General features: G+C 39.3%; 1 protein-coding gene across 1 annotated transcript; it reads left to right on the top strand.

Moving 5' to 3' along the window:
• Positions 1-68: 68 nt before the first annotated feature.
• LOC139938853 (centrosomal P4.1-associated protein-like) lies at positions 69-26,459 on the top strand. The gene is made up of 21 exons (XM_071934494.1): positions 69-218; positions 1,013-1,255; positions 1,699-1,899; positions 2,441-2,643; positions 3,503-3,727; positions 4,263-4,397; positions 5,052-5,411; positions 6,085-6,345; positions 7,769-7,891; positions 8,613-9,294; positions 10,611-10,753; positions 12,135-12,287; positions 12,875-12,978; positions 14,331-14,424; positions 15,733-15,909; positions 16,930-17,333; positions 18,529-18,832; positions 20,528-20,668; positions 20,955-21,028; positions 21,719-21,914; positions 25,951-26,459. Exons 2-21 carry the CDS (start codon positions 1,048-1,050, stop codon positions 26,077-26,079), a joined length of 4,317 nt encoding a protein of 1,438 aa, XP_071790595.1. The 5' UTR covers positions 69-218; positions 1,013-1,047; the 3' UTR covers positions 26,080-26,459.

Genomic DNA, 26,459 nt, shown 5'->3' with positions numbered 1-26,459 from the left:
TCGACCCCGTACTAACTCGAATACGAGGGGGATTCATACATCTGAGTACGAGGTGTTGAGGACTGAGTTCGAACAAAATGGCGCGGTTCATCATGTTGATGTGTTTCTCGTTTAGGTTTTTGTTTACAAAGAGTTTTACTGTTCATGCTGCTGTTTCTGAGTGTTAGTGTTATTGGTCAGTACTTGATGGTGACTGTTTTGTGAACCTTCCTGCGTAGGTAAGACTTTTTTTATCATATGTAGGACTACGATAATAATGCTAGAAAGAATCTCACTGAGATTCTTTCCGTATTACTATATAAGGTTTTATCGTTATAAATCGATTCTCAGATCTATCATTTAGTCACCGTGCCCCATGGATGATCGTGTACGTGTAGGATGGTGTAGGCGTGTTGACTGTTTATGTTTATTATTGTATCGTAGGAGGTCCTGTTTTTGAGGTGTCCCTAAAATCGTGGCAAGTCTTTTACCTCTCTGTGCGCGATGTGTAAACAGTCCATAGATAATTTTTATTTTATTTTTTTATTATCTATCATTTTATTAAAACTTTTTACAACAAGACACTTGCAATTGCATTGCACTTCATTGTGTTTTAAAATCTAAACAGTTTTGGTCTTACATTGCGAAAGATTGTTGCATGTTCTTGTTATGCTTAGTTACACAGCTAGCATCGGAATTTTGCGCTTGCGAGTAAGCGCATAATTCAGCGGTAAGCAGAGCCATGAGGCTTTCAAACTGGCGTTAAGGGACCCCCGGCTGAAGTAAACCTCATCTCCAGCTTTTGACTCGCACCTGTACATAATTCTATTTGCACCTGACACAAATTCCTGTTGCCTAAGTCAACACATGCGCTCACACGCAGTGCGTACATCTTCAACCATTTGAAGGCTGCACTTTATATAAGGAAGAAGAAGAGAAGAAATGAGGCTCAGTTTAAGTTGCTAAGAAATATCACAAATTGATTGAAACAGTTGTTGCTGTATCTCTTTCCATTGTTTGTCCACTGCTGCAGTTCATCCTTCAGCTTCGCACACTGCCTTTTGAGACATGGCAACCGAGAAGCCCTTTACATTCAATACAAGGACGGATGCAACCTCAAGAACCAATGCTTGGGTGAACCGAGCCGGAGTGGTTCTGGATCCAGACCCTGTCTTCGGAGACCATGCCCAGCAAAAACAGCCGGGGGTACATGTACCACCAACGAGACAAGAACATTTACTGATGCCGCCCGAGCTACATGCACTTTTGCAAAATGGTAAGTTGACATGATTGATGATGGGCCTTGTACAAGTTTCAATGATTCAATTTAACCCTTTTCCTATCAGTGTGTTTCTGGAGACAACCAGCCCATACATGTACCTCAGTATGCCACAACAGTGTAATTTTGAGGCACACACCTCAGCCTAGTAGAGAGTAGACATATGGGTAGAGAGTATGGGTGCAATACATGGAAAATATCAATAAAAAGACAAGAATTATCTAATTATATAAAGACCACTTTATTCTAGTAATGAGAACATTTGAGATTAATTGGAATTTTGGTTTTTGAGAGAAGGGAAATTGCGTAAATCCACGCTGCTCATTCCGTGTCAAACTAATCAATATTTTTAAAATGGGGACGGGTCACCTCTCAGCACCAAACAATAGAGGGAAATATTCAAATGAACTCTCCTTTTGAAAAAAAATGTCCATGAGCAGATGCCGTTGTTGATCAAGCAGAGCACCATCAAGCGAAGGAGCAGGCGAAACTACTGCAGCGCTTCCAACAGCTCAAGCAATGGCAACACCAGCAGCAAGAACGTTTGCTGCTTCAACAGCAAGAACAGCTTCAGATGCTCCAGCTGGAACAGCAGAGGGTGGAGCAGACACTGGTGGCACAGCGGCAGAAGCAGTGGGGAGGTAAAGGTCAAAGTATATAATAAAGTATTCAAGATTTCAGCTACTTTTTTCTCTCCAACAATATCAAACAAAAAGTGAAAGGAACATTGCAGAATTGGTTTTTGCTAACAAAACAGGTGATGACAGTTTAAAGCACTTTATGTAGTCCACCGTGTACATGAAATGCCAAACCTGTAGAAGTTTAAGATCGATCTGCCATCTGGATCAGGATTACACATTTTGCATGACATCGAAACAGTATCAAATAAATACTTGTAATTTTGTCTCCACTTGAAAGGACTCTATCAATTGAAAAAATGGGTGCATGAAAAACTTAACTTTGGAATCCCTCTTTAATTGATGGATTGCACACGTCCTCATTGCCCACCATCGTTTGACGAAACGTGCATGCGCGAAAGCCTATCGTCAACTGAGAGTTGGGCGCAGCGCATACACGCTTGCACTTTGCTATTGTTTATCATCAAATACGGTGGTTGACACTTGGTGCAACCCATCTGACGAGGAGATAATGACCATGTGCTTTGTCCAATTTCAACCCAAGGAATTCAACAGGTGAAGCAGTCACCACCTCGACCTCGCCTTGGTCCCCTTCAACCTAGGACCCCACCCTCCAGCCCCCATGGGTCAAGTGTTCGAGACGCCCTCACCAGAGCACCCATTTCACTATCGCAGACGGCAGGCCCGATGGTACTCAATCCGCTGCTGTTGAGTGCACAAAGGGATAATGCGAGCTCTCCTGATTTTGTAAGTGTTCTCTTTGAAGGATTAAGGTCCGGTTACACAGGCCCCAAAAACGTCAATGATAACAATGTAGGGGATGCCTTGATTGGTTGAAGGATTATGGGCGTATTCTGCGTGGAGCATTTCAACCAATCGAGGGCTTGCATTTTTATCGTTCTCGTTATCGGGACTGTGTGACCAGGCCTTAAGCACCAAAAAAAAAAAGAAAATTACATTTCATCGATCATTTTAAACTTTGAGGAAAGTATAACACCGAATCAGAACTAACGGCTAAGGCTGTTGCTAAGGGTGTTGCTAAGGATGTCCTATATCTCAACGCATGGTGATGCGGAAATCTAGCCATAGCCGTAGCTGTAGCCGCTAACTGGGACACGGCCTAATAACATTACGCAGTTCTTTGCGTTTAATCACACCCGAAGGTATCTTAAAGGGCTCATTATTTTTTTCTACTCAGCAAGCGGAGCTTTGTTGGATTTATTTACAATATACATGTACAGAGCACCATGTAATGGTTTACAAAGTGTTTTTAAGTACTGAAAGTTTTCTCAGTAAGGAACGCCTTATAATATGGAACGTAAGACTTCAGGGCGCAATTTCATAAAAAAAACTCTTTGCTATAAGTAGGATTTGAAACTTTGCATTGTGGAAATAGGATGTACACGTAGAAAAGTTAGAGTAACACCATACAAACCAAACGCTCTTCACTTTTCTTGAATTGCCATTGTTGGGGTTCAAATCCAACCCAAGTAATATGCCTGTGATTTGGGGAAATTACTGAGTATACACTGCTAACACTCATCAGTGGTAAAAGGGTAAAACCAAAATCAATATTATTAATATTATGGGTTTTTTTCTGAACCAGAAGCAAGATGTGGACTCCCTGAGTGAGATGGCAAGCTCCGTCTTAGAGGAGGGGGTGTACCCTCTACCTGAGACAGCCTCTGAACTCAGCTATGGCTACATAGAGGACCAAGACGATGCAGTGAGGCTTGAAGATAAAGAGGAGGAGGAGCAGGAAGACGAGACTGAGACGGAGGAGATTTCTTTAGACGACAGCTTACAAGATGCTGCTTCCTTGAATAATAAGGTGTGGTTTCAACAGCTTTATTGTAATTATTCACCCTCTTTGCAAAAACGAATCACCAAGTAGTGTATCACAGGCAGTAGCTTTCCTTTAAAGCAATGGACACTATTGGTAATTGTCAAAGACCAGTCTTCTCACTTGGTGTATCTCAACATACATAAAATAACAAACCTGTTTAAAATTTGAGCCCAATTAGTTGTCAAAGTTGCGAGATAATAATGGAGGAAAACACACCCTTTTCACACGAAGTTGTCTGCTTTTAGATGCTTGATTTCGGGACCTCAAAATCTAATTCTGAGGTCTCGAAATCAAAATCGTTGAAATTTACTTCTCTCTCAGAAACTGCGTTACTTCAGAGGGAGCCGTTTCTCACAATGTTTTATACTATCAACCTCTCCCCATTACTTGTTACCGATTAAGTTTTTTTGCTAACAATTATTTTGAGTAATTACCAATAGTGTCCACTGCCTTTAAGTCTGTCTGTGTTTTTGTTTTTTTTGCGCTACATAAATGAGCTTTTTTTTAATTTTCTTCAAAGCTGAGCTCGAAGAGTCAACAACAAGATGCAGCTGAAGATTTCGATGACAGACCAATTCATTCAGCACTGGGCTCTAGAGCTAAGACGTTTGAGGAGTTGTTGGAACTCAAGCTTAAGGCAGAATCAGAGTCAACGGTATTTATTAAACGTTTTCTTCCGATAGTGTTTCAGTTTAAGGCAGGATCACCGTTTATAGTTATTGTCAATGTAGTGCTCACTTTGCGGTAGTGCAGTTAATAACGATCCTATAAGCTAAAGTGGTAGTCCCGCCAATTTTCCGTACCTTCTGCCCGGGTAGTAGTTAAAAAGCAGGACAGTTCTTTTCAGAACTGAGAAGTCTCCGGAACATCTGATAAATCTACTCTGCAGGCGTAGAATAAAGAAAGACAGTTCTCTAAAAACAAACTCTACCCGGAAAGTAGATACACACATGGTGTTACCGCAAACCAAATATTTGTCTATTCCCCCTGGACAGGATGGCCAATCCATTGCAGGTTACTTTCCAGTTCTTGATGGTATGCATTTGTACTCCTGAGTGGAGGGACGCAATTATTATAAAATTGCTATCAAGAACACAGGTGTTGTGACTGACCAGGCCAGGATTCGAACCCACATTCTTTTCAACTACTGAACTTGAGTCCCCTGCACGACCAGGACACCCCACAACAAATGTTTGAACCATGCTTACAGCCTGAGAGACAGATTTGTGTCGGTTTGCGGTTATCAATGATGACAATAAAATCATCAAGGTTTCTAAAACAACAAAAAATTTGATTCTTCTCCCTTCAGAATCAGCCTGCTGTTCAAAATCATCCCAAAGATTCTCCATGTGACAGCCCCAGGCGTGAGTTCCTCCGCAAAGGCTCAGGCACAGCCCGCTTTGGCGTCGTCTCAAAGAAGCCACCCAGACCTCCATCTTCAAGAACGGCCCAAAGAGGTCCATCATCACTGCCTCCCGGTAATAAGTCTTCTAAGACTGTTGGTAGAGATGAATGGTCCGCAAAGCCAGTCGAGGCTGGGGGTCGCCAGAAGCAGGCATCCGGTGTCTCGAAGAAGTTGACCTTGCTGAAGCCAGAGACGCGAGAGACGAAGAAGGGTGATGAGAAGAAAAAGAGGAGCGCCAGAGAAAGGAAAGAAGAGCCACCTCAGGTGAGTTAAGATGGATGTCCAGGTATCTGAGGATGTGAAAAGGAAAACAAATCTGTTCTAAGATGTGCTTGCATGGCACAAGTACAGTGAACGAGTAAAGTGCGGAAGTACAGTGCAAGTACAAGTCTGTGCAGAGTGAAAAACGTTTTCCTAGAAGTGATTTCTTGAAAACCGTTCTCATACTTTGAATAATACAGTGTTGGAAGAGGATGAATTGGTTGAATTTTCATACTCTGTACAACTCATATCAACCATAAAAAAAACTGGGGTAACTTAAAAATTATCTAATCTCACGTGCACAATGCCACTGTGTTTGATACAATACTTGTTCAACAAAAAATTGATTTTGTTATTTGGTTTTGTTTTTGTTTGTAATTTACATGTGTTTTCTGCCATTGCTGGGCACAATTGTTTTACATGTGTGCACAAGTGTGTGATGCACAAGCCTGCACATTATTTGCACACTAGCCATGTGAGCAAATCATAGTTGCCATAACTTATTTGTTGAGACTACTTGCAACGAAATGAGTCCCAGATGTAGTGTATGGGATAGTGCCTACATGTACCCAGGTATGGTGACACACAATACTTTTGTGTATTGACTCTAAACAATTTTATCATTAATGCCATACAAGATGTTATAGTGAACAAGTTTCCACTTTGTTTTTTTAAGATGGCACGCAAAGTGGCTTCTAAACCTCCTTTAGCCTCAAAAACCAGCCATCATGATCCCTTATCCAGGGAAAAGCTACCCAATCAGCCAAAGCCTTCTGCTGATATGGCAAGACAAGGCAACAACCCTACAATCACAGTGGACGCAGTGCCGAATGAGGAAATGCCTGACCACGACTTGCCAAAAGAGGGCGCCGCCCACGACGATACCATTGAGATGTCCTTCCAGATACGGATGCAGGAACGGAAACACAAGGAGGAGGTGGGTTCTATTTTTTCTCAAAAATCTTTTTCTCAAAAAGTTATTTACTTTGTACAATGAACAATGAGCTTTGTGTCTTATGTGACACTCCTAGATACTGAGGATCGGTAAACTCCTTTTTCTCTGTATCTGTACGAAGTATAAACTTCGGTGTATTTTAAGTTATTGGCCTTGTTTCACACTTTTATTGTTTGCTTCATTTGTCCTACCTCCATGTTTACCATACCTAGATTTTACCACGGTTGTACTTAATGTTTGTCTGTCCATATGTTAGGGAACAAAAGCATCTCGCTTAACCTTCTACCTAAATGTTGTCATTAAATTGCTGCTGATTGTTGAATCAGTGTGTACCTAATCAATCATACCTCAAACTATGTTGATTTTGTAATTTATAAAAAAAATTGCATTATTGTTTCGAATGACAGCATTGAAATAAACGTTAGTTGAATTGAAACAAAAGGTGAGCCATGAATTCTGGCGTGGATGACACTCAATTTCATTTAGATATCAAAAGACCTAGTTAAAGGAATTGACTAAGAAGTTAATTAAACCAAAAATTAATGGAGGCATGTTTTATATCTGTCTCTCACACATTCATCAGTGATTTTTTTTGTAGTTACTTGAAACGCGCCTAACTTTGATATTGTGGCGTGTCATGGCCAAGCGGTTTAATCGGACACGAGCTTTGGTGGCTAAGTCATCAGGATGTGGGTTTGAATCCCGGTCATGACACTTGTGTTTATGAGCAAGATAATGAACCATAATTGCTTCTCTTCACCTAGGGATAAATATGCAGCTACATGTATGAGTCAGTGATAGCAGAGATGGTTCTTGTAATTGATTTTAATAGCTGGGTGGGCTACATACTTGGCAGCACAGGTTGTATACTCCCAGGGAGTTGTGAGATAAATTGCCCCGTATGACTAGGGGTAATGATGCTCAAGTACCCCTGGATAGATGATTTAAAGGCAGTGGACACTATTGGTAGTTACTCAAAATAATGATCATCATAAAACCTTACTTGGTGAAGAGTAATGGGGAGAGGTTGATGGTATAAAACATTGTGAGAAATGGCTCCCTCTGAAGTGACATAGTTTTTTATTTTCCATGAATTTGATTTCGAGACCTCAGACTTAGAACTTGAGGTCTCAAAATCAACCATCTAAACACACTCAACTTCATGTGACAAGGGTTTTTTCTTCTTTCATTATTATCTCGCAACTTGGACGACCAATTGAGCTCAAATTTTCACAGGTTTGTTATTGTGCATATGTTGAGATGGACCAAGTGAGAGCACTGGTCTTTGACAATTACCAATTTTGTCCAGTGTCTTTAAACTCAACCATTTAAAACTTTTTTTAATCAAACTGTCTCGTTATTATAGTTTCTTGTTCTATTTTATGTCTTGTGGTTTGCTTGGTAGGTAGAGAAGGATGAGCTAGACTTGTTTGAGTTACTTGAGGAAGCGGCAGATGAGAACGCTTCCTTCTTCAGTGATGCGTCTGTCGTTGTCAAAACCATGCAGCAAGTCTTCCGGCAAAAGGAGGTAAAGCAGAACAGCCTTTCTTTCTTTTCTTCATATGAAGAAGCGTGTTGTCTGTGGTTAGAGAAATACAACAGATTATTCATTGGTTTTTGACAAAAAAACAGTTAAAAAGTCAGTTATTCTCAGCCTCACTGCCATGTGTAGTCTTGGTTCAAGGCGCTCATGTGGTTTATCTACTCCTGCGGTTTACTTCTGTCGCTGATAGCGTCTCCAATAGAGGGCCCTATTCACTTGCGAACAGCTATCACTCCCAGAACCTAGCCATCTATGGTGAGAGCGCATTCTCTTATGGCGATGGATATTATAATAATAATAATATTGAAGTCAATATATAGCGCACGTATCTACCAAACAAGGTACTCGAGACGCTTAGATATACAAACATTCAGAAAGATAGGCTATTGCAGGGGTGAATTCTGAGACCCAATTATGTACATTGTAGCACCTTATAAGGGTTTACAAGGTGCTACGGCGCATACAGCAGCCACAGCCAGGAACACAGGGGCGAACCCCTTCTCTTTTCGATAAGTGCACTGGGTTCTTTTACATGCCTTGCACAACACATGGGACTAACTGCTTTACGTCCCATCCGAAGTGTCACGGCTCATAGGAAGTTATTACAAACTGGAGAGTCTTGAACCAAAACTATGCCATTGGCAGCAGGCCATTTAGTAATTGAAAGTAATTTTGTTTTCTACACTGCTGAATTTATTCCCATCAGAGACCAATCAGACCGTCCAATTTGATAAAATCAGCTCCTACGCCGCAACCAGTGTCAACAGACAGGGCACATGACCAGGTTGATGATGAAAGTTATGCCGACGCAGATCGCACGCTAACCGATAATGACAGCAGACAAAGCCTGGAAGAGAGAGATCCTGTCAAGGAAGGAAAAACATGGAAGACGGGTGGAAGTGCAACGGAAGAAGACTCAGACGAAATCGAGCAAATACCTGACGCAATGTCTCAGGGACAAGGAAATGTCAGATTAGCCCCTCAAGGTTCATCTGGTGGACACCAGTTAAAATCAGCAACGGGAAATGAAGATGAGAAGATTGTTAAAGGAGGTGAGGAATCTGCTGACATCGGCGATAAAGACGAAGAACGAGGGGATGCTGTAGAAGAGGGCGGAGAAGACGCCAGCGAAGACGCCAGCGAAGACGAAGACAGTGATATGGAGGATGAAGACAAGAGACCGAGTCGAGAGATGAAGAGGAAAGCTGCCACCTCTTCGCATGCAGTTGATGTAGACTTTGAGGATGATGAGAGTTGGGGAGACTTTGGGGAGGTTGTGTCTGAGAGCTCAGATGATGGGGAGGAAGAGGAGGATGATGATGCTAGCGTCATTCTTGCAGGAGCACCTTCAGCAACATCTACACCCCCACCAGCAGTGTTCAGAAAAGGTTTGAAATTATCTCTCATGGGAATAATATGTAACACCATAAAAGACAGCAAACTTTAAGGGAAGGTACACATTTGATAATTACCCAAAACAAATATTAACTTAAAAACTGACTTGGTTACAAGCATAGGAGAGCTGTTAGTAGTATAAAACATTGTGAGAAACGGCTCCCTGTCAAGTCGCTTAGATTTTGAAACGAGGTAATTTCTCACTAAAATAATAATAGCCAAAAATCTTTTATTCCTATCTGAAAGCACACAAATTCGTCCAACAAGGGTGTGTTTTCTTTCACCCTTTTCTCGCAACTTGGATGACCAATTGAGCTCAAATTTTAACAGGTTTGTTATTTTGTGCTTATGTTTGGGATACATCAAGTGAAAAGATTGGTCTTTAAAAAATACCAAACGCGTTCAGTGCCTTTAATGTCAGTTTCTTCTGTTTACGAAAAAAAAAATATTTGCTTTGGCATACGATTCATGTTTGCCTGACAGTTTGAAGCCCTAAACAGAGTTAAAAGTCAATAACATGGTTTCACATAGGACCATAGAGCTATATATATTGACTAGAGCGCTAACACCCCGTTATACACGCACTAAGGTTTTGAAGCCGTGTGGGCGCATCCATGTTTATGTACAAACCAATACAAAAGCTTGAAATTTTGTACGGCAATTGTACGGCTATTTGCATGATAGTGCGTCTGTTCTTTTTTATGTGCCATCGAATCAAAAAATGCAGTAAATGTGAACGCACAATCTGCTGATCAGCGCACAAACTGCGAGCTTCATGTGCGTCATGATTAAAAGGCGCGTTTACTTTTTTTAGTACGGCAATCAAGTCGAAGTTACGGTTTTCGTAGCGCGGACGTACGCGAGTGGACAGTTGCGTACGTATACGCACACGCCTAATGTAAAATAATCGCGGCAATGTGTGTTCTCTTAAAATTCAAAATTCACGCAACACACCAAACATGTCTGCGCCCAGGGTGGCTTCAAAACGCAGAGCAAGTTAGCGCTCTAGTCAATATATATAACTCTATGCATAGGACCAATAAACATTTCAATAGAGGCTGTTTCAGGAGATTGAAGAGATTTTTAAGTGCAAAATTTTGTCAGGCAATTTTTCATACAAATAGACCCGTGTCCCAAATGAGCAGTTTTTATTACGTTAATATTACGGGTTTGCTGTTTGCATTGTGGTTGAGGCATGCTTTCATTGTGCCTGTACAAAGGTTCTGTAAACTGACATAGTTTCCCACAATTATTTGTGTGTTAAAAATTTTAAATTATTAACTTTGTGTGTTGTTTGTGTGAAATTTAGGGCACAGGTCTATTCTCGATGGACGAAAAAAATCATCACGAGAAACGTCACATCAGGATGCTATGGCCTCTCCTCCAACATCCAGTCTGGTGTCCAAACTCTTCCCAAAGCTCAAACCAGTACAGAAGCAGAGTCAGGAGAAGGTACGTCGGCCACGGAACAACATGTCTTTGTTTGTGTTAATTGTTTTCATTTTTTGGAGGGCCAATGATTCAAAATTTGTTTTCAAAACTTATTGGCTGATTAGTATACAAATAATGAATGTTCATGAGTGCAATGGTGCGAATATGTTCATGAGTTGAAAGATGGAATGTTCTATTCAACGAGGCTCAGGCCGAGTTGAATGGAACATTTCATCTTTCAATGAATGAACATATTTGCACTATTGCACGATTAAAAAACATTCATTATTTGTTTTATATAACATCCAAGTAGATCTTTGTCATTTTGATTGGAGGATACAACTTTCAAAATAAACAAAGCGTAGGCCTACAATTTCTAATTGTGAAATTAAAATTACACCCGTTTCTTTTGGGTGTGCCTGTTTGACAATGTGCATTCTGTACAGCTATTTTGAGACACGCAGTTGCCGAATGCTAGAATGTGCCTTGTAGTAGCACTGCTGCCGTACTGAAGACACGTGCACGCAGTGATGTTTTTTGCTCAGCGTGCAATAGTACTTTTCGGAATGGAACGAAAAATGCACGCTGAGTGACGTAGCGTGCAATAGTACTTTTATTTGCTAACACGTGACGGACAATCCTCCAATCAAGTGGCAAGGATCTGCTTGGGTGTTATAATGTGGAATACTTAAAGGCAGTGGACACTATTGGTAATTACTCAAAATAATTATCATCATAAAACTTTTCTTGATCACGAGTAATGGGGAGAGGTTGATAGTATAAAACATTGTAAGAAACAGCTCCCTCTGAAGTGACGTAGTTTTCGAGAAAGAAGTAATTTTCCACGAGTTTGATTTCGAGACCTCAAGTTTAGAATTTGAGGTCTCGAAATCAAGCATCAGAAAGCACACAACTTCGTGTGACAAGGATATTTTTTTCTTTCATTATTATCTCGCAATTTCGACGACCGATTGAGCTCAAATTTTCACAGGTATGTTATTTTATGCATATGTTGAGATACACCATCTGTGAAGACTAGTCTTTGACAATTACCGATAGTGTCCACTGTCTTTAACAACACACTTATAATGGTTTCTTTGTTAACCGATGTGAACCCAGTGCACTGGGGTTCGCCAGGTGTTCCTGGTTTGATTGGCATTATAGTGCGCCAAAGCACCTTGTAAACCATAACATGGTGGTAAGGATTAGGTCTCATAATTAAAATGTAGTCCCACATACCTTGCAGGAAATACTGTATGTTACAACGCCAGGAGCGTCACTGAGAGACATGTGCTCTCCATGTACATGTATATAAGAAGCCACTATTATTTTAAAAACTGCAGTTGGTGTCATGGGATATCATGATTCCATTGGATTTTTTGTTTTTTTTTCTTAAATGCAGGTAACGGCAAAGCCAAAAGCCCAAGAACCCTCACCGTCTGAGGGACTCCAGTCAAAACTCCTCAAGGAGAAACTTTGTGAGCTGGAGGCGGAGATTGCCAAATTCCGTCGAGAGAACGCAGCCTTGGCCAAGCTGAGGCAAGAGAGGGAGAAGGTAAGAAAGCAACAATAGAGATGCAAGAGTGATGTCTGTGTAATGGGTTTGGGTACTTTGCGAGATAATAATGAAAGAAAAAACACCCTTGTCACACGAAATTGTGTGCGTTTAGATGGTTGATTTCGAGACCTCAAGTTCTAAACCTGAGGTCTCAAAATCAAATTCGTGGAAAATTACTTCTTTCTCGAAAACTATGGCACTTCAGAGGGAGCCGTTTCTCACAATGTTTTATACCACCAACCTCTCCCTATTACTCTTCACCAAGAAAGGTTTTATGCTAATAAATATTTTGAGTAATTACCAATAGTGTCCACTGCCTTTAAAACCCTTTAAACCCAGCTTTCTTCTCATTACCAATCAATCTTTTACTGATGGCTTCAGTAGTTAAGACATCTGAACCCGATTACAACTGGCAACTGATCTGTTGATGTCTGCAATCAGTAGAGTGTGGGTTCGAGTCCTGGTTGTGACACGTGGAGGAAGTACAGGGAAGGGGCAGGTTAAACCACAAGAGGTTTGAAACACACAAAAAAAAAAAAAAGGTGTCTAACCACTTCTCTAATTCTCACCATTTGTTTTATCAGGGACTCGCCGCTTTGGATAAAGAGGTCGTTGACTTTCAGACATTAAAAGCGGAAGAGCTGAACAGCCTCCAGGAATACAAAGACGAAGAAATGAAGAAATTAAGGTGAGGAGTGGTTTGTTGTCTGTGAAGTTCCAGAATCATTTCAGAATTTTTTTCAATAATAAAAATAATAGTGACTTTTTATATATACATGTAGTGCTCATGTGCACCACTCAGTGATGGTTAAGGTACTTCAACATTCCTTTTTTTTCCGAAAGATATTGTTATGATTTTTTGTTTAAATCAGAGATGAAAATTTATAAAATGTTATCGCTTTTATTAAATTTTTTACAAACACGACTTAGCAGATGAGAAATGGTAAGTAAACTCAATGTCTAAATTTGAATAACACTAAGTTTCTATGGTTCATCGTTTGTGTCACTTACTGTCAGCTTCTGATCTTTTCACTGGTTGTTATTTTCATGGTGAAATGTAAAAAAAAAAATCACTTTTTTGTACGGTTAACTTCATCTTTTTGCCTGAAACTACTTCCGAGAAATAAAATGTGTGTGGGTCATATTTCGTAATTTATATAGATCCATTGTGTATCGTTTGCTTCTATGTTTTGTCTTGAATGTTCTTTATTGAACTATGCATGTAGTAAACATGTCACTTTATGATGTACATGTATACAAATTCGGCATTATAAATCACTCAGCTCCCTTAGAAGGCCTTTTTGCCTACAGGCGTGATAGGTGACCACAATCTTGACTGGTCCTCTGTCTTGGATAAATACAGGCACTGGTCTTAAGGCCAGGTCACTCACGAGAACGAAAACGAGAACATTAAAAATGCACGCCCTCCATTGGTTGAATAAGCGTGGGCGTATGCTGCGTGGAGCAATTCAACCAATAGAATTTGTTGTCTTTGCTTCGTTATCGTTTCCGTTATCGCTGCAGTGTTACTCGGCCTTTACATGCTCAATGACTTCATTGGATACAATGATTTTATATGATAAATGTGCTGTGACTCGTGCTTTCCATATCTGTGTTATGGTTGGTCAAAGGTGACGTACATATCAGCTTGCACTTTCGACCGTCTGTATGCATTGACGTGTACATCATGTAGTGTTTTGTAAACTATGTATCCACATGCATGATGTGTACATGGGTTTGCCTGGAGCCCATTACCCTGGCTTTTGCTTCCTCATTTGAGCCCAAGGCGGGTGAAAGGTTTAAGTTAGGTTTGCAGGATGGCTGGGAAACGTTGCATGAGATAATTTCTGTAAAATGGCACTTCATGGTAATTCTATGCTTTAGTTAATTTAAATATTCATGCATGTTAAATTAGCATGCATGTTTTATTTGCATACTTTCGGTATTGTAAGTTGGTTTTTCTTGTCAGGAGTAGATATTGTGCATTTCTGCTGTTTAGTTTCAAGGACTGATTTTGAGAAATTTTAACTTCTTCCGCAGGAAAGAAAAACGTACTTTTGAGAAATACCAGAAGGCTGCGAGAGCTCTTCCGGACAAGAAAGATAGAGAGGAAATTGAGATGCTGAAGAATCAGGTAAACCTAAGACCTTCTTTTTTCCTTTATTATGCAACAAGATTGTTCTTAGTTATAAGGAGTAGGCCTGGGCGAATTATTTGAATATCCGGTTAATGGCGAATAGGTTTTCCTATCCGTCACCGCGAATGCCTTTTTTTTCTTAACCGGATATCCGCATAGGGCGCGAATAGCTATTTATAAACCGGATAGTTCTGTAATTACAACCAATTAACCGGATATTCTTTAATATCCGAATATCCGCAGACGTCGGGCGACAACTGACATGAATGTTTTGTCTGAATCCTAATGAAACTTCTATTAAGACAGCATAAAACAGCATAAATTAAGTATTTAACTATGCTCACCTCCGTGAAGAGTCAAAACAATGACAATTCTGACGTAATTTGTTCAAAGATTACAAAAGTTTTCCTTCACGTAGAGTCATCCACGATCAAAAGAAAAGCAAATCGCCATCTTTAAGTTAGATCCGGTCATTTTTATGAATGAACCGAGTGACACTGTCTAAAACTAATATCAATCCGCCCAGAAGATCTCATTCACAAACGAACAGCGCCCTCTAGCGACAAAAAAAACTATTCGAATATCCGGTTAATTTCGGATAGTTGGCCAGCGGTATCCGAATAACAAAATTTCACTATTCGCCCAGCACTAATAAGGAGGTGTCTTTTATTTTTTCATTTTAACACCATGGGTCAATTTCACAAAGATAGTCCTAACTTTCGACTAGTCCTAGGACTCTTTAGAGGTTATTCAAAACTTAAAGCTAGTCCTAAGTTAGGACAAGTAATTATGATTACTTTATTTGACCATTGATAGAAAGAACAACCTAGCAATTCAAGAAAGATAAACCTTTAATTGTCTTGCAAGGAATACATACATACTACATCTTCATTCACAGTGAGTGTGGGGTCATGTCATGGCTAAAAATCTTATCTACAAAAATTTTCAAAACCCATTAAAATGGATCTGGTCAATTCATCTCAAAATCTTGCTTCTACCAGTTTTAAAACATTCTAAATTTAAAAATTTAAAATGCTATCAGCACAGGCACTTCAGGGCTGTATGCTTCGTTTTTGAAAGGGCAAGGGCACCAAGGCATTTTCTTCTTGGTTAAGGGCACCCTATGATGAAATGGCAAATTTGTACTGGAGCATTTTAAGGGCACCAAGGCAATGACCAGGGGACACGGAGGCAATCGCCTTCGTTGCCTCCGTGAAGTATCTGGCCTGGCACTTTATCAACATTCAAATTAAGTGAAGCATTCGTTCAAAAATATTTTTTTGTGGCTTGGCACAATGTCTGCAGTTGTCGGATCTCCAAGAAGAGATGAGTCGAAGAGAGACGAGATGGACAGCGTCTTCCACTCGTCTCAGAGATCGCATCGACATCCTGGAGAATGAGAGTACAGAGCTGAGGGAGGAAGTTAAGGTGCTGGAAAAGCAGCGACTTGAAGCATGGAAGAGAGAAGATGAAAGAGCCAAGGTATTGTAGGATGTGTTCTTACTACTCCCTTTGGAGGAATCATCGCCCAGTGTGGGTTCGATTCCAAGCTTGTGCCCTTAAGCAACCATAATTGCTCGGTAAAAAGTAGGGAAAGTATTGCATACTGCTCCTCTATCAATCAATCAATCAATCAAAGGTCATTTGTAGAGCTCCAAAATCAAGAGTTTGTTCTAAGGCGCTGAGGCACAGTTGAATGGTTAGTAAGCCTGCTGGAACAGGTGAGCTTTAAAGAGAGTGTCTTGAATGAGGTGAGTGAGCTGGCATTTCTGATCTGTGTAGGAAGCTTATTCCACATTTTGGGGCCGTACACAGAGAATGATCTCTCTGCAAAAGTAGAATAGCGAGTTCTTGGCACAACAAAAAGGGAGCATGAGGTAATTGAACGAAGATGTCTTTGTTGAGATCTTAACTCGAGCTTCTAGTGGATGATAACCATGCCCTCATCCTAACGGACTGTGAAGGGGGTAACCCTGTTTCAGCCCCAAGCCTACATGTATGTAGCAATGAGCCCTTGGTGGCAGTTGATTTTTATTACGCCTTGTGCATTTTTTGCCTGGAATTTGTGTAAAGTGTTGGCAAAAAAACTGTCCTATTTACCCATTTTTGGATTAATTGGAGGCCAAGACAAAAATGTTTCTTCATTCTTCTTCTTATCGGGTCCTTACACAAGTCCCGTCCAGTGCCCCACACAGACTCTGGCATGGCAGGTCATGGTTTCCAGGTCATACAAAAAAGCGTTCCTGTTGCGGTCCTACCGTCCTTGTCAGATGAAAATCTGAGAATCCTTCAACCACACTACTTAAGTTCTATTTGATTTCTTTAGTGACAATGTTAAACTTTGGCATGTCTCAAAAGATACTGTATTCGTTTCTGTATGTGGAAGAAATATCCAGAAAAGTGAAACGCACTTTTTAGTTATTTTCACTTTTTGTCGGTTGCATTTTTTCAGAACATTTGCATAAAAATTATTTGTTATGCCCATCTTTTCTGTTATTGAAGGCCAAGTCAAACCTTCCAAAGCCCAAGCAGCAGCTTCCTGTGATTATGAAACAGAAAATGCCTCCCCTGTCCATCATCGGGGACCCATCAGAGGCGGAAGACATCACGGATCCATCACGTCCAAGACGAGAATCTCATAAAGAGCACCCCAAACCTGGCCCTGCTCCAACGACCCGTCCTCTCACCTCAAAATCAGATGGTGTTGTGGTGAAATCATCAGATTCACGGTCTGGCAATCCAGGGTTGAAGTCGACTCACCGAGGGGTGTCCAGTTCAAGATCGGATGCTCAGGCAGTGAAGACGTCTCACCCACATCAAAGATCGGACCATGAGGGCCTGAAGACATCCCACCAAAACTCAGGGTTGGAAAGTGTGGTCACGAAACCAGCTGCTGTAGAAGCAAGGTACACGTGTGTGTTTGATAGGTCTATGATTAAGGATGATTATGCAATGTTTCATTTAAAGGGAAGGTACACGTTTGGTAATTGTCGAAGACCAGTCTTCTCACTTTGTGAATCCCATCATATGTATAAAACAACAAGCCTTGGGCTCAATTGGTCATCGAAGTTGCGAGAAAATGATGAAAGAAAGAACACCCTTGTTGGACGAATTTGTGTGCTTTCAGATTATTATTTTAGTGAGAAATTACCTCTTTCTCAAAAACTAAGTTACTTCAGAGGGAGTCGTTTCCCACAATGTTCTATACCATCAACAGCTCTCCAATGCTTGTTACCAAGTCAGTTTTTAAGTTGATATTTGTTTTGAGTAATTACTAAACTTGTAGCTTCCCTTTAATAATATTAATAATAATAATAATAACAATAATAATAATAATAATAATAATAATAATAACAGTGGCTTCCTTATAGAGTGCATATCTGTCACTCAGTGACACTCAAGGCGCTTTAAGCCTTTAACGTACAGTATTTTCCTGCTAGGTATGTGGGACTACGTTTTGAATTATGAGATCTACCCCAGTTTTATATAACAACATATAATGTTTTACAAGGTGCAGTGTTGCAATATGCTGCCAATCAAACCGGGAACACCTGGGCAAACCTCTTCTCTTTTCGATAAGTGCACTGGGTTCTTTCATGCACGTTACACACAACACAGGACTAATTTTTTGCTTTTTGTCCCATCCGAAGGATGAATATTCGTGGTTGGGTCTTGCTTGAACAGGGATACTGTACAGTATCTTTTGCATCTACCATTGCTTTTGAGGATCCATTGGGTTCAATCCCAGCTACAGTAAAAAATAAAATGATAGACTTGCGGATTTAATACATTTTTTGGGGGTTGCAGATATGATATTCTTCCTACTTTAGACTGATTTATGATTTTGCTTTGCCCTCAGGAAATCCGAATAATTGTGATCAAATAGCCTTAAAAGTCTTTTAAAGCCTACACCGTGTACATGTAGGTCAGCTTTGTACTCATTGAAATTTTGCTACTTTTTCCAATGACCAAGTATCATACCTGGGGTTGCTACTCTTCTAAGACACATTTTTCGCAAACGTGTTTGGGTGTTGTGGCAGCAAACACAATGAAGTTCAGCCCTAAGTATTTGTGTTACTTTGGTCCTTGTTTATTTTGCAGTAGCGACGATGACATGCCACTCTCCTCCAAGCCTCGTAGACCATCACAGCGTAAACGTTCAGTCAGGTTCGACTTTGAAGACTCGCCTAAGAATGAGCCCCACAATGGGATGGCAGACCAGTCCATGGATCTCTTCAGTCCAGTCAGGGGTGATGAGGGGCGTTTGGAAGCATCTAGAGGGGTGCCGTCGACATCGCTTCAGGCTGCGGTCAGTCCCAGCGGAAAGGGAGTCCTAGGGGTGAACCGGTCGTCCAATAATAACAATGAAGATGATGATGAAGAGATTCACCATCCGAATGGAAAGGTTGGTTTGTAGAAAAAGACCAGGGCCCAATTTTATGAAGCTGTTAAGCAGAAATTACTGCTAGACAAATTTCTTTGCTTAGCAAAATATGAGTGGGGCCCAAGTGTAAACTTTATTTTGGCTGGTAATCTGTTTTTTTGCTAAGCAATATTTGTTTTTGTGCTTACAGGCTTCATGAAATTGGGTTCAAGCTTGCTGGTCAAAATATTTATTCAGTGCTTTGTTATGTACATGTTTTGTTCACGTTGATGAGTCTTTATCAAATAATTATTTGTAGTTCTTGTGTTCCTGATTTGCTCTTTCTTCCACAGTTTTCTGTGTCCATATTCAACAATCTTTCATCATAGAATTGTAGAGCATTAATTTGTTTCTGATATGCTATTTCACCCCGCCCCCCCCCCCCCCCACCCCCCAGTATATTGTGTTAATGTTTGCAAAGAATTGTGGTACATTTGTTTATGATATGCTTTTTTCCACAGTTTTTTATGTGTTCTAGTTTGACAAAGAATTGTGGTAAATTTGTTCATGATATGCGTTTTTTCCACAGGTTTTTATGTGTTCTAGTTTGACAAAAAATTGTGGTAAATTTGTTTATGATATGCGTTTTTTCCACAGGTTTTTATGTGTTCTAGTTTGACAAAGAATTGTGGTAAATTTGTTTATGATATGCGTTTTTTCCACAGGTTTTTATGTGTTCTAGTTTGACAAAGAATTGTGGTAAATTTGTTTATGATATGCGTTTTTCCACAGTTTTTTATGTGTTCTGGTTTGACAAAGAATTGTGGTACATTTGTTTACGATATGCTTTTTTCCAAAGTTTTTTTATGTGTTCTGGTTTGACAAAGAATTGTGGTAAATTTGTTTATGATATGCGTTTTTTCCACAGTTTTTTTATGTGTTCTGCTTTGACAAAGAATTGTGGTACATTTGTTTACGATATGCTTTTTTCCACAGTTTTTTATGTGTTCTGGTTTGACAAAGAATTGTGGTAAATTTGTTTATGATATGCGTTTTTTCCACAGGTTTTTATGTGTTCTCCTTTGACAAAGAATTGTGGTACATTTGTTTACGATATGCTTTTTTCCACAGTTTTTTATGTATTCTGGTTTGACAAAGAATTGTGGTAAATTTGTTTATGATATGCGTTTTTTCCACAGGTTTTTATGTGTTCTGGTTTGACAAAGAATTGTGGTACATTTGTTTATGATATGCTCTTTTTCCCACAGTTTTGTTATGTGTCATGTTTGACAAAGGATTGTGGTGCATCAGATGTTTCTGATATCCTCTTGTTTTAGTTTATTGTGTGCATGTTTGATTTTAGTAACTTATTTGTGAGACAAAGATTTGTAATGCATTTTTTTTTATGTTGGTCTTATTTTTCGTTGCGTTCCTGTTTTACTCCTCTTGATAATGATTACACATGACAAAGATATGCACGGTTTTTGTTCTGTTTTCCCCCACAGGTGTTTTTTTTTCTTTTAATATTGTATAGTTTTCTCTTTTATAATAATAAATTATCCACATTATTTTATTGTCAGTATTACACTGATTTGTACTACTATTTCAATTTTGTTATATTTTAATGATTTTTTTTTTTTACATGGCCTTTGGGCCACCTTTTTCAGTGATGATAATGATAAATACACCAGAAATATAAATTATCTTCCCTGATGATGCTATTTTGAAACTTGATAGATTGAGGAGATTCGTGGTGACGGTAGTCGAGTCATCACCTACGGCAACCAGACTCGAAAGGAGATCAGCGCCGATGGTCAGTCGGTCATCGTTACATTCTTCAACGGTGATATCAAACAGATCATGCCAGACCAAAGAGTGGTAACAATTTGTTTGCATAATATTCTGAATCTAAAAAAGTAACAAAAATTGATAATGAACGTGTTCATTTTTATGTTTTTTTTTGTTTTTTACTATTGTAGATATTTGTCACATTTATTTAGTACCAGGCTAGCTAATTGACAAATTTGCTTTTTTTATTTTTATTTAAAGTGAAGGTATACATACGTTTGGTAATGGCAATCAAAATACACTTGGTTAGAAGAACAGCAGCTTTCGCTATCCTGCCATAAAATTTTAATCTCTCTTCCTCATTTTGTCTTTCCAGATGTATTACTACTCTGAAACACAGACGACGCACACCACTTATCCGGATGGGCTGGAAATTCTACAGTTCAACAAGTAAGTTCCTTTAACTTCAAGAAATACATTTCAGACAGCTGCTGAATGAAATAAAGTTTGCTTAGTCAGTGAAGGGGCATCTGCCTCCAGAAAAAGCTGCAGCATTGCTCTTGCAAGCAGGGGTATGACTTTGTATTGATTAATAAGGTACTGCAATTTGGGAACTAGCCTGGTGAATGCTTCATCTTAGATTTTTATCAAATTTGTGTCTTCATGCTACATGAAGGGGCACAATTTAAACTGTTGAATTATTAAATGGGATTTGAGGCATTGTATGGTGAAGTATCAACGAGTTTTTGGGTTGCGGTAACACCATCATGTGTGTATCTAGCTTGCTAGGTAGATTATGTTATTTTGACAATTTGTTTTCCTTATATTCTACTTCGCAGAGTAGATTTTCAAAATTTGTGAGACTTCTCAGTTCTTAAAGAACTTTCCTACTGTTGAACTACTACCTGGGCGGATGGTAGAAAATCGGCCAAGTCTACTACTTTAGCTGTAGTGGATCGAGGGGACTTCTCTTTATAAACTTTACTACCGCGGAGCAAATTATTAGATGGTCTCAACTACCTTTCTCTAGTCATCATCCTGAAGATGTTTAATTATTGTTGTTACAATATTTCAAGAACTTGAAACTAAACTAATATAAAAAACTAAACCTTATCAATTGCCATCGTTTTTATCCCCCAGCAACCAAACTGAGAAGCACTACCCCAACGGAACGAAAGAGATCACTTTTCCCGATCAGACCATTAAATATCTGTTCCCCAACGGTAACGAGGAGAGCATCTTCCCTGACGGGACGTTGCTACGAGTCGACAACAACGGAGAGAGAACGATGGAGTTCCCTAATGGCCAGAGGGAAGTTCATACTGCCCAGTATAAAGTAAGTTTACCATAACGAAAATATTCAGGCCCCAATTTTATAGGGCGCACACATTCCCTTTTTCGCCTCCCTGTGGCAACATCTGTTGTTCTTTCCATTGTCCCGTACTGTAGATCTTCCCATAGAATTTGTACACAAAATTCTTTGTGGGGCACCCAGGTCTTTAGAATTTCCTTATGGAGTCCTTTTATTTTCCTTTTTTTTTTTTTTGACCTTGGTCTTCATAAGGAAGTGAAAATTAAGCACACGTACTGTTGAGGGTGTGAGCTCATAATTCTATGAACAGCCACAGGCGTGCTTTGGTCATACATTTGTAACCACACAGCTCCTTTAAAGGGTCTTGGTACTTTTTGTAAGACACAAAACACAATGTCCACAGATTAAACTCACACAGTTTGAAAATAATGATGGTAGAAAGCTTCCCTTAAAATATTACTTGCTGAGGTGCTGTAGTTTTTGAGAAACGATTAAAACAAGTCTCTAAAGACGAAAATTATTCTAGCATAAAAATTGATTTTTGTGACATTGTTCTACTCATTTCTCAAAAACTACAGCATCTCAGCCAGTATTATTTTAAAGGAAGCTTTCTACTATCATTATCTTCAAACGGTGTAAGTTTAATGTAAATTAAAAAGAAGGAAATGGAGCGTCTCAAAACAGCATACTTTTGAGAGACTTGAGGGAAATATTGGTTTTATCCTCTGTTCTTGCAAATTTACAATCTGATACTATTTTTGACCTGTGGCATTGCAGGAACATGTTGTTTTGTTGCTAAAATCCATTGTACATGTAGACAGTGTCATTTTAATTATATTCCTGTATCTGCCATTTTGTCAATGATTCGCTTTCTTACATAATGTTCTTTGACTTTTCACTTGTTTTATTGGTTTGTTATTATTTGGCCACAACACCTACTTGTACTGTGTGATTTGAAATAATATGCTTGTATCACTGTGTGCATTTAATACAACTTGATCATATTTTGGTGTGATGCATTTTGATTGCATATTCTGTACTACTTTCTTTGCAGGACCTGTATCGTTTTTACACATCTTTGATATCACAATTCACCATTGATTACACATAGTTCAAGGGGCAGCTGATCGGGACTAACAGCCCTGTTTGCTTCATTTTTGAATGAGCAAGGGCACCGAGGCATTTTCTCCTTGGTAAAGGACACCCTATGAGGGAAATTGTAAATTTCTACTGGACCATTTCAAGGGCACCAAGGCAATGACCATGGGGCATGGAGGCAATCGCCTTCATTGCCTCTGTAAAGTAGCAGGCCTGGACTAATAACTACTTAAAGCCAACTGTCTGCTAAGCCCAGAAAAAAGGCGTGGCTCAGCAAAGCCTGCTACCTGTACCAGCCAACAAAGAAATTGGTAAAATCACAGAATCCTCTGCCCTAAAAAGACGGAAAATGAACCCGCTCCCCCTGTTAAAAAGAAGGGAGGAAAATGTGAATTAGTTTTAACTAATTCACATTTTTATTACGTTGAAGGTGTTAAAACACCTTCAACGTAATAAAAATTTGAAATGAATGAAGTTCAGTTTCAACATACCAACGTTGTACCATTCTGAGTAAATCGCAGCCAGGTAGTATGTCTGCCTAGAGTTTCCAGTCACCTTCCTGTGACATTTAGGAGAATTTAATGAAGAGAAAAGGTTAATGGAAACGTCTGACAATCAAAAGAGAAACAATTCTCAGGTACGCATGTCATTCTTCATAGTTGCTGGGAAACCTAAATTAGTAGCAATGTGTGAGTTCCATTTTCACTATGCCTCACAGACAGTGAGCATTGGGACGTTCTCTAGAAACTGATAGAGCGCAGACCTATCTGCCATGCTTTGCCCAATGGTGTGCCAGTCCAGATCCGCAATGGCTTTTACCAGCAAGGAGGGGTCAACAAGAATAGAGTTGGGTGGGGGAGAAAGTGGCTGATGGTCGCAGTGAATTTGAGTTTGACACAAGCAGAATTAACATACCCCTCATCTCGTTACAAAAAAAGTTTTTACAAAATAAAATAAAAATAATAAAATGAGTTGATGAGTCCGGACTCCCCTGGACTAAACCCCTAAATCCTCATCTGTGGTTTCAATTCAGAGCAATAAACACTTATTTCATGATGGTGGTGTTTTACAAAGACATGTGCAGGTTATTTACAATTACATTACTATAGGTGTGAACAATGAATATCACAACATAAACAACGCAACAAAAACACAAATCTTTGAAAATATCAATAAATAGCAAGCAAGCAGCCCTTAAACCAAACCCTGTCCTGTCTTACTACCTCGTTTACATGTACTCTTTTTAGCTTGCTTCTAAAGCCATAGAACGAGTTAATCCAATTAGTACATTGTCTTTCATTAATAAGTGACAAGAAAACTTCCACATGAAGTAGCTTATGTCAATAAAGAATAAGTGGTTATCTGTCCAAACAAGAAGCAAAATTGATAGATGTGTCGGAGAACCATCGTCTTGAGTGATATTCAGGAGATGTTATATTTTTTGCCTGGATGAGACAGCATTTTATTTTTCTCAAAAACCATCTGCTTCTTATAAATATGACCTACATTACATGTAAGAACACAATCACTCATGCTAAAATTGACTGTTGACTTGTGTTGTTTTTGCTGTGTTTAGTTTTAAAAAAATTATTTATTTGGCATTCAGTCAAAAATACAATAAAACAACACAGAGCAAGACAATAATGAAAGTTACCCTAGAACACACAATAGAGCCACTTGTAAGGAAATAACCAAGTTAGCCTAATAACTGTGACCTGGGGGCCTTTTGTTTTATGTTGCTGGCTTTTATAAAAAGCAAAGAGATACACACAAATACCATGTGTGACACATCGTGATGAATTTGTTTGTGTTATAATTTTCTTCCCTGTAATATCGTTGAACTTTGTTCAAAACAAATACATGTATAGCTCTCTAGTGTTTGATCTTAGAAATTTGTCTATGGGCCAATGTCAGAAAAACCTGGATGAGCAGAATCGATTTAACCAGTGATAATTACTGTAGGCCTACTATTATACCTTTTTACTATTCAATAAGTTACTATAATTTACCCTTAAACAAGCAACCAGGCTTAGTCTTAAGCTTCTAAAATGCTCCATTAGTTAATTAATTAATTAACTAATTAATAAGTGCTTTGTTAGTGCTTCATTTGTTATTTATTAGTTAGCTGATCAATTAGTTAATTAATTAGTGTAATAGTTAGTAAATTAACAAATTAGTTAATGGATGTAATATAATCCAAGGTTAAAGAGTTATTGTTGTGTTTAGTTTTACCCTACACAAATGGTTTGTACCGAATGTGACATATAGGATTCGAACTGACTTCCTGTCCCTGGGCTGGCTTGACTGTCAAACACCGGGTAGGACATCTGCTGTAGAATGGCGGGGGTCTTGGGTTCAAATCCCACACGAGCTCTTTTCCATAGAGTTCAAACTCTGGTGTTTCTGATCAGCAGAGTGTGGGTTTGAATCTCAGCCTTGACACTTGTGTCCTTAAGCAAGACACTTAACCATTGCTTCGTCCTTCGAATGGGACGTGAAGCCGTTGGTCCCATGTGTTCTGTTGCGCAAGTAAAAGAACCCAGTGCAAAAATCGAAAAGAGAAGAGGTTCACCCCGGTATTCCTGGCTGTGACTAGTATGTGTGCCATAGCACCTTGTAAACCCTTATAAGGTACTAAATAATTGGGTCTCAAAATTCATCACTGCAGTTACCTATCTATCTGAAAGTTTGTATATACTCAGCGCCTTGAGTACCTTGTTTGGTAGATACGTGCGCTATATGAGACTTCGATATTATTATTATTATGGTGTACACTGTTGTCCACACGTAGGCTAGTTGATGTAGGGTAAAACACAAAAACATTATTCAAGTGCTTCGTGTTGTGACGTATTTTCTAAAAATGTTATCAGATTCTCTTTGCTGTTTTTTTTTTATTATTATTTTTTATCCCTACCAATCATTACAGCTATTAATTTTGCTATCGTGGGTTTGTTTGTTTTAGAGACGAGAGTACCCCGACGGTACGGTGAAGACAGTCTACCCAGATGGCCGCCAAGAGACGAGATACTCCACGGGCAGGATCCGAGTCAAAGATAAGGACGGTAGGATCGTCTTGGATAAGAAATGTTGACGAATGATGAAGGACTTGGTCGTTCTGATATTGCATGGAGCGAGGGACAACCATCGGTCGAGATGACAAGGGCGGACAATGCTGTGCAAATATTTTCGTTAAAGGCACTGGACACTAGTGGTAATTGTCAAAGATCAGTCTTCTCACTTGGTGTATCTCAACATACGCATAAAATGACAAAGCTGTGAAAATTTGAGCTCAATCTGTCGTGGAATTTGCGAGATTATAATGAAAGAAAAAAAAGACCCTTGTCACACGAAGTTGTGTGCTTTCAGGAGCTTGATCTCGTGACTTCAAATTCTAAATTTAAGGTCTCGAAATCAAGTTAGTGGAAACTTTACTTCTTGTCGAAAACTATGTTACTTCAGAGGGAGCCGTTT

This window comes from Asterias amurensis, chromosome 6, assembly GCF_032118995.1.
Source record: "Asterias amurensis chromosome 6, ASM3211899v1".
Taxonomy (NCBI): Eukaryota; Metazoa; Echinodermata; class Asteroidea; order Forcipulatida; family Asteriidae; genus Asterias; species Asterias amurensis.
The sequence above is the reverse complement of the archived record's forward strand: the minus strand, read 5'-3'. Positions and strand labels throughout refer to the sequence as shown.

Bases quoted from the DNA above. Each gene is read 5' to 3' on its own strand.
- LOC139938853 (XM_071934494.1), top strand. From the start codon at position 1,048: ATGGCAACCGAGAAGCCCTTTACATTCAATACAAGGACGGATGCAACC. The intron at 9,295-10,610 runs GTTTGAAATTAT...TGTGAAATTTAG, and splicing joins ACCAGCAGTGTTCAGAAAAG to GGCACAGGTCTATTCTCGAT. The intron at 20,669-20,954 runs GTAACAATTTGT...TTGTCTTTCCAG, and splicing joins TCATGCCAGACCAAAGAGTG to ATGTATTACTACTCTGAAAC.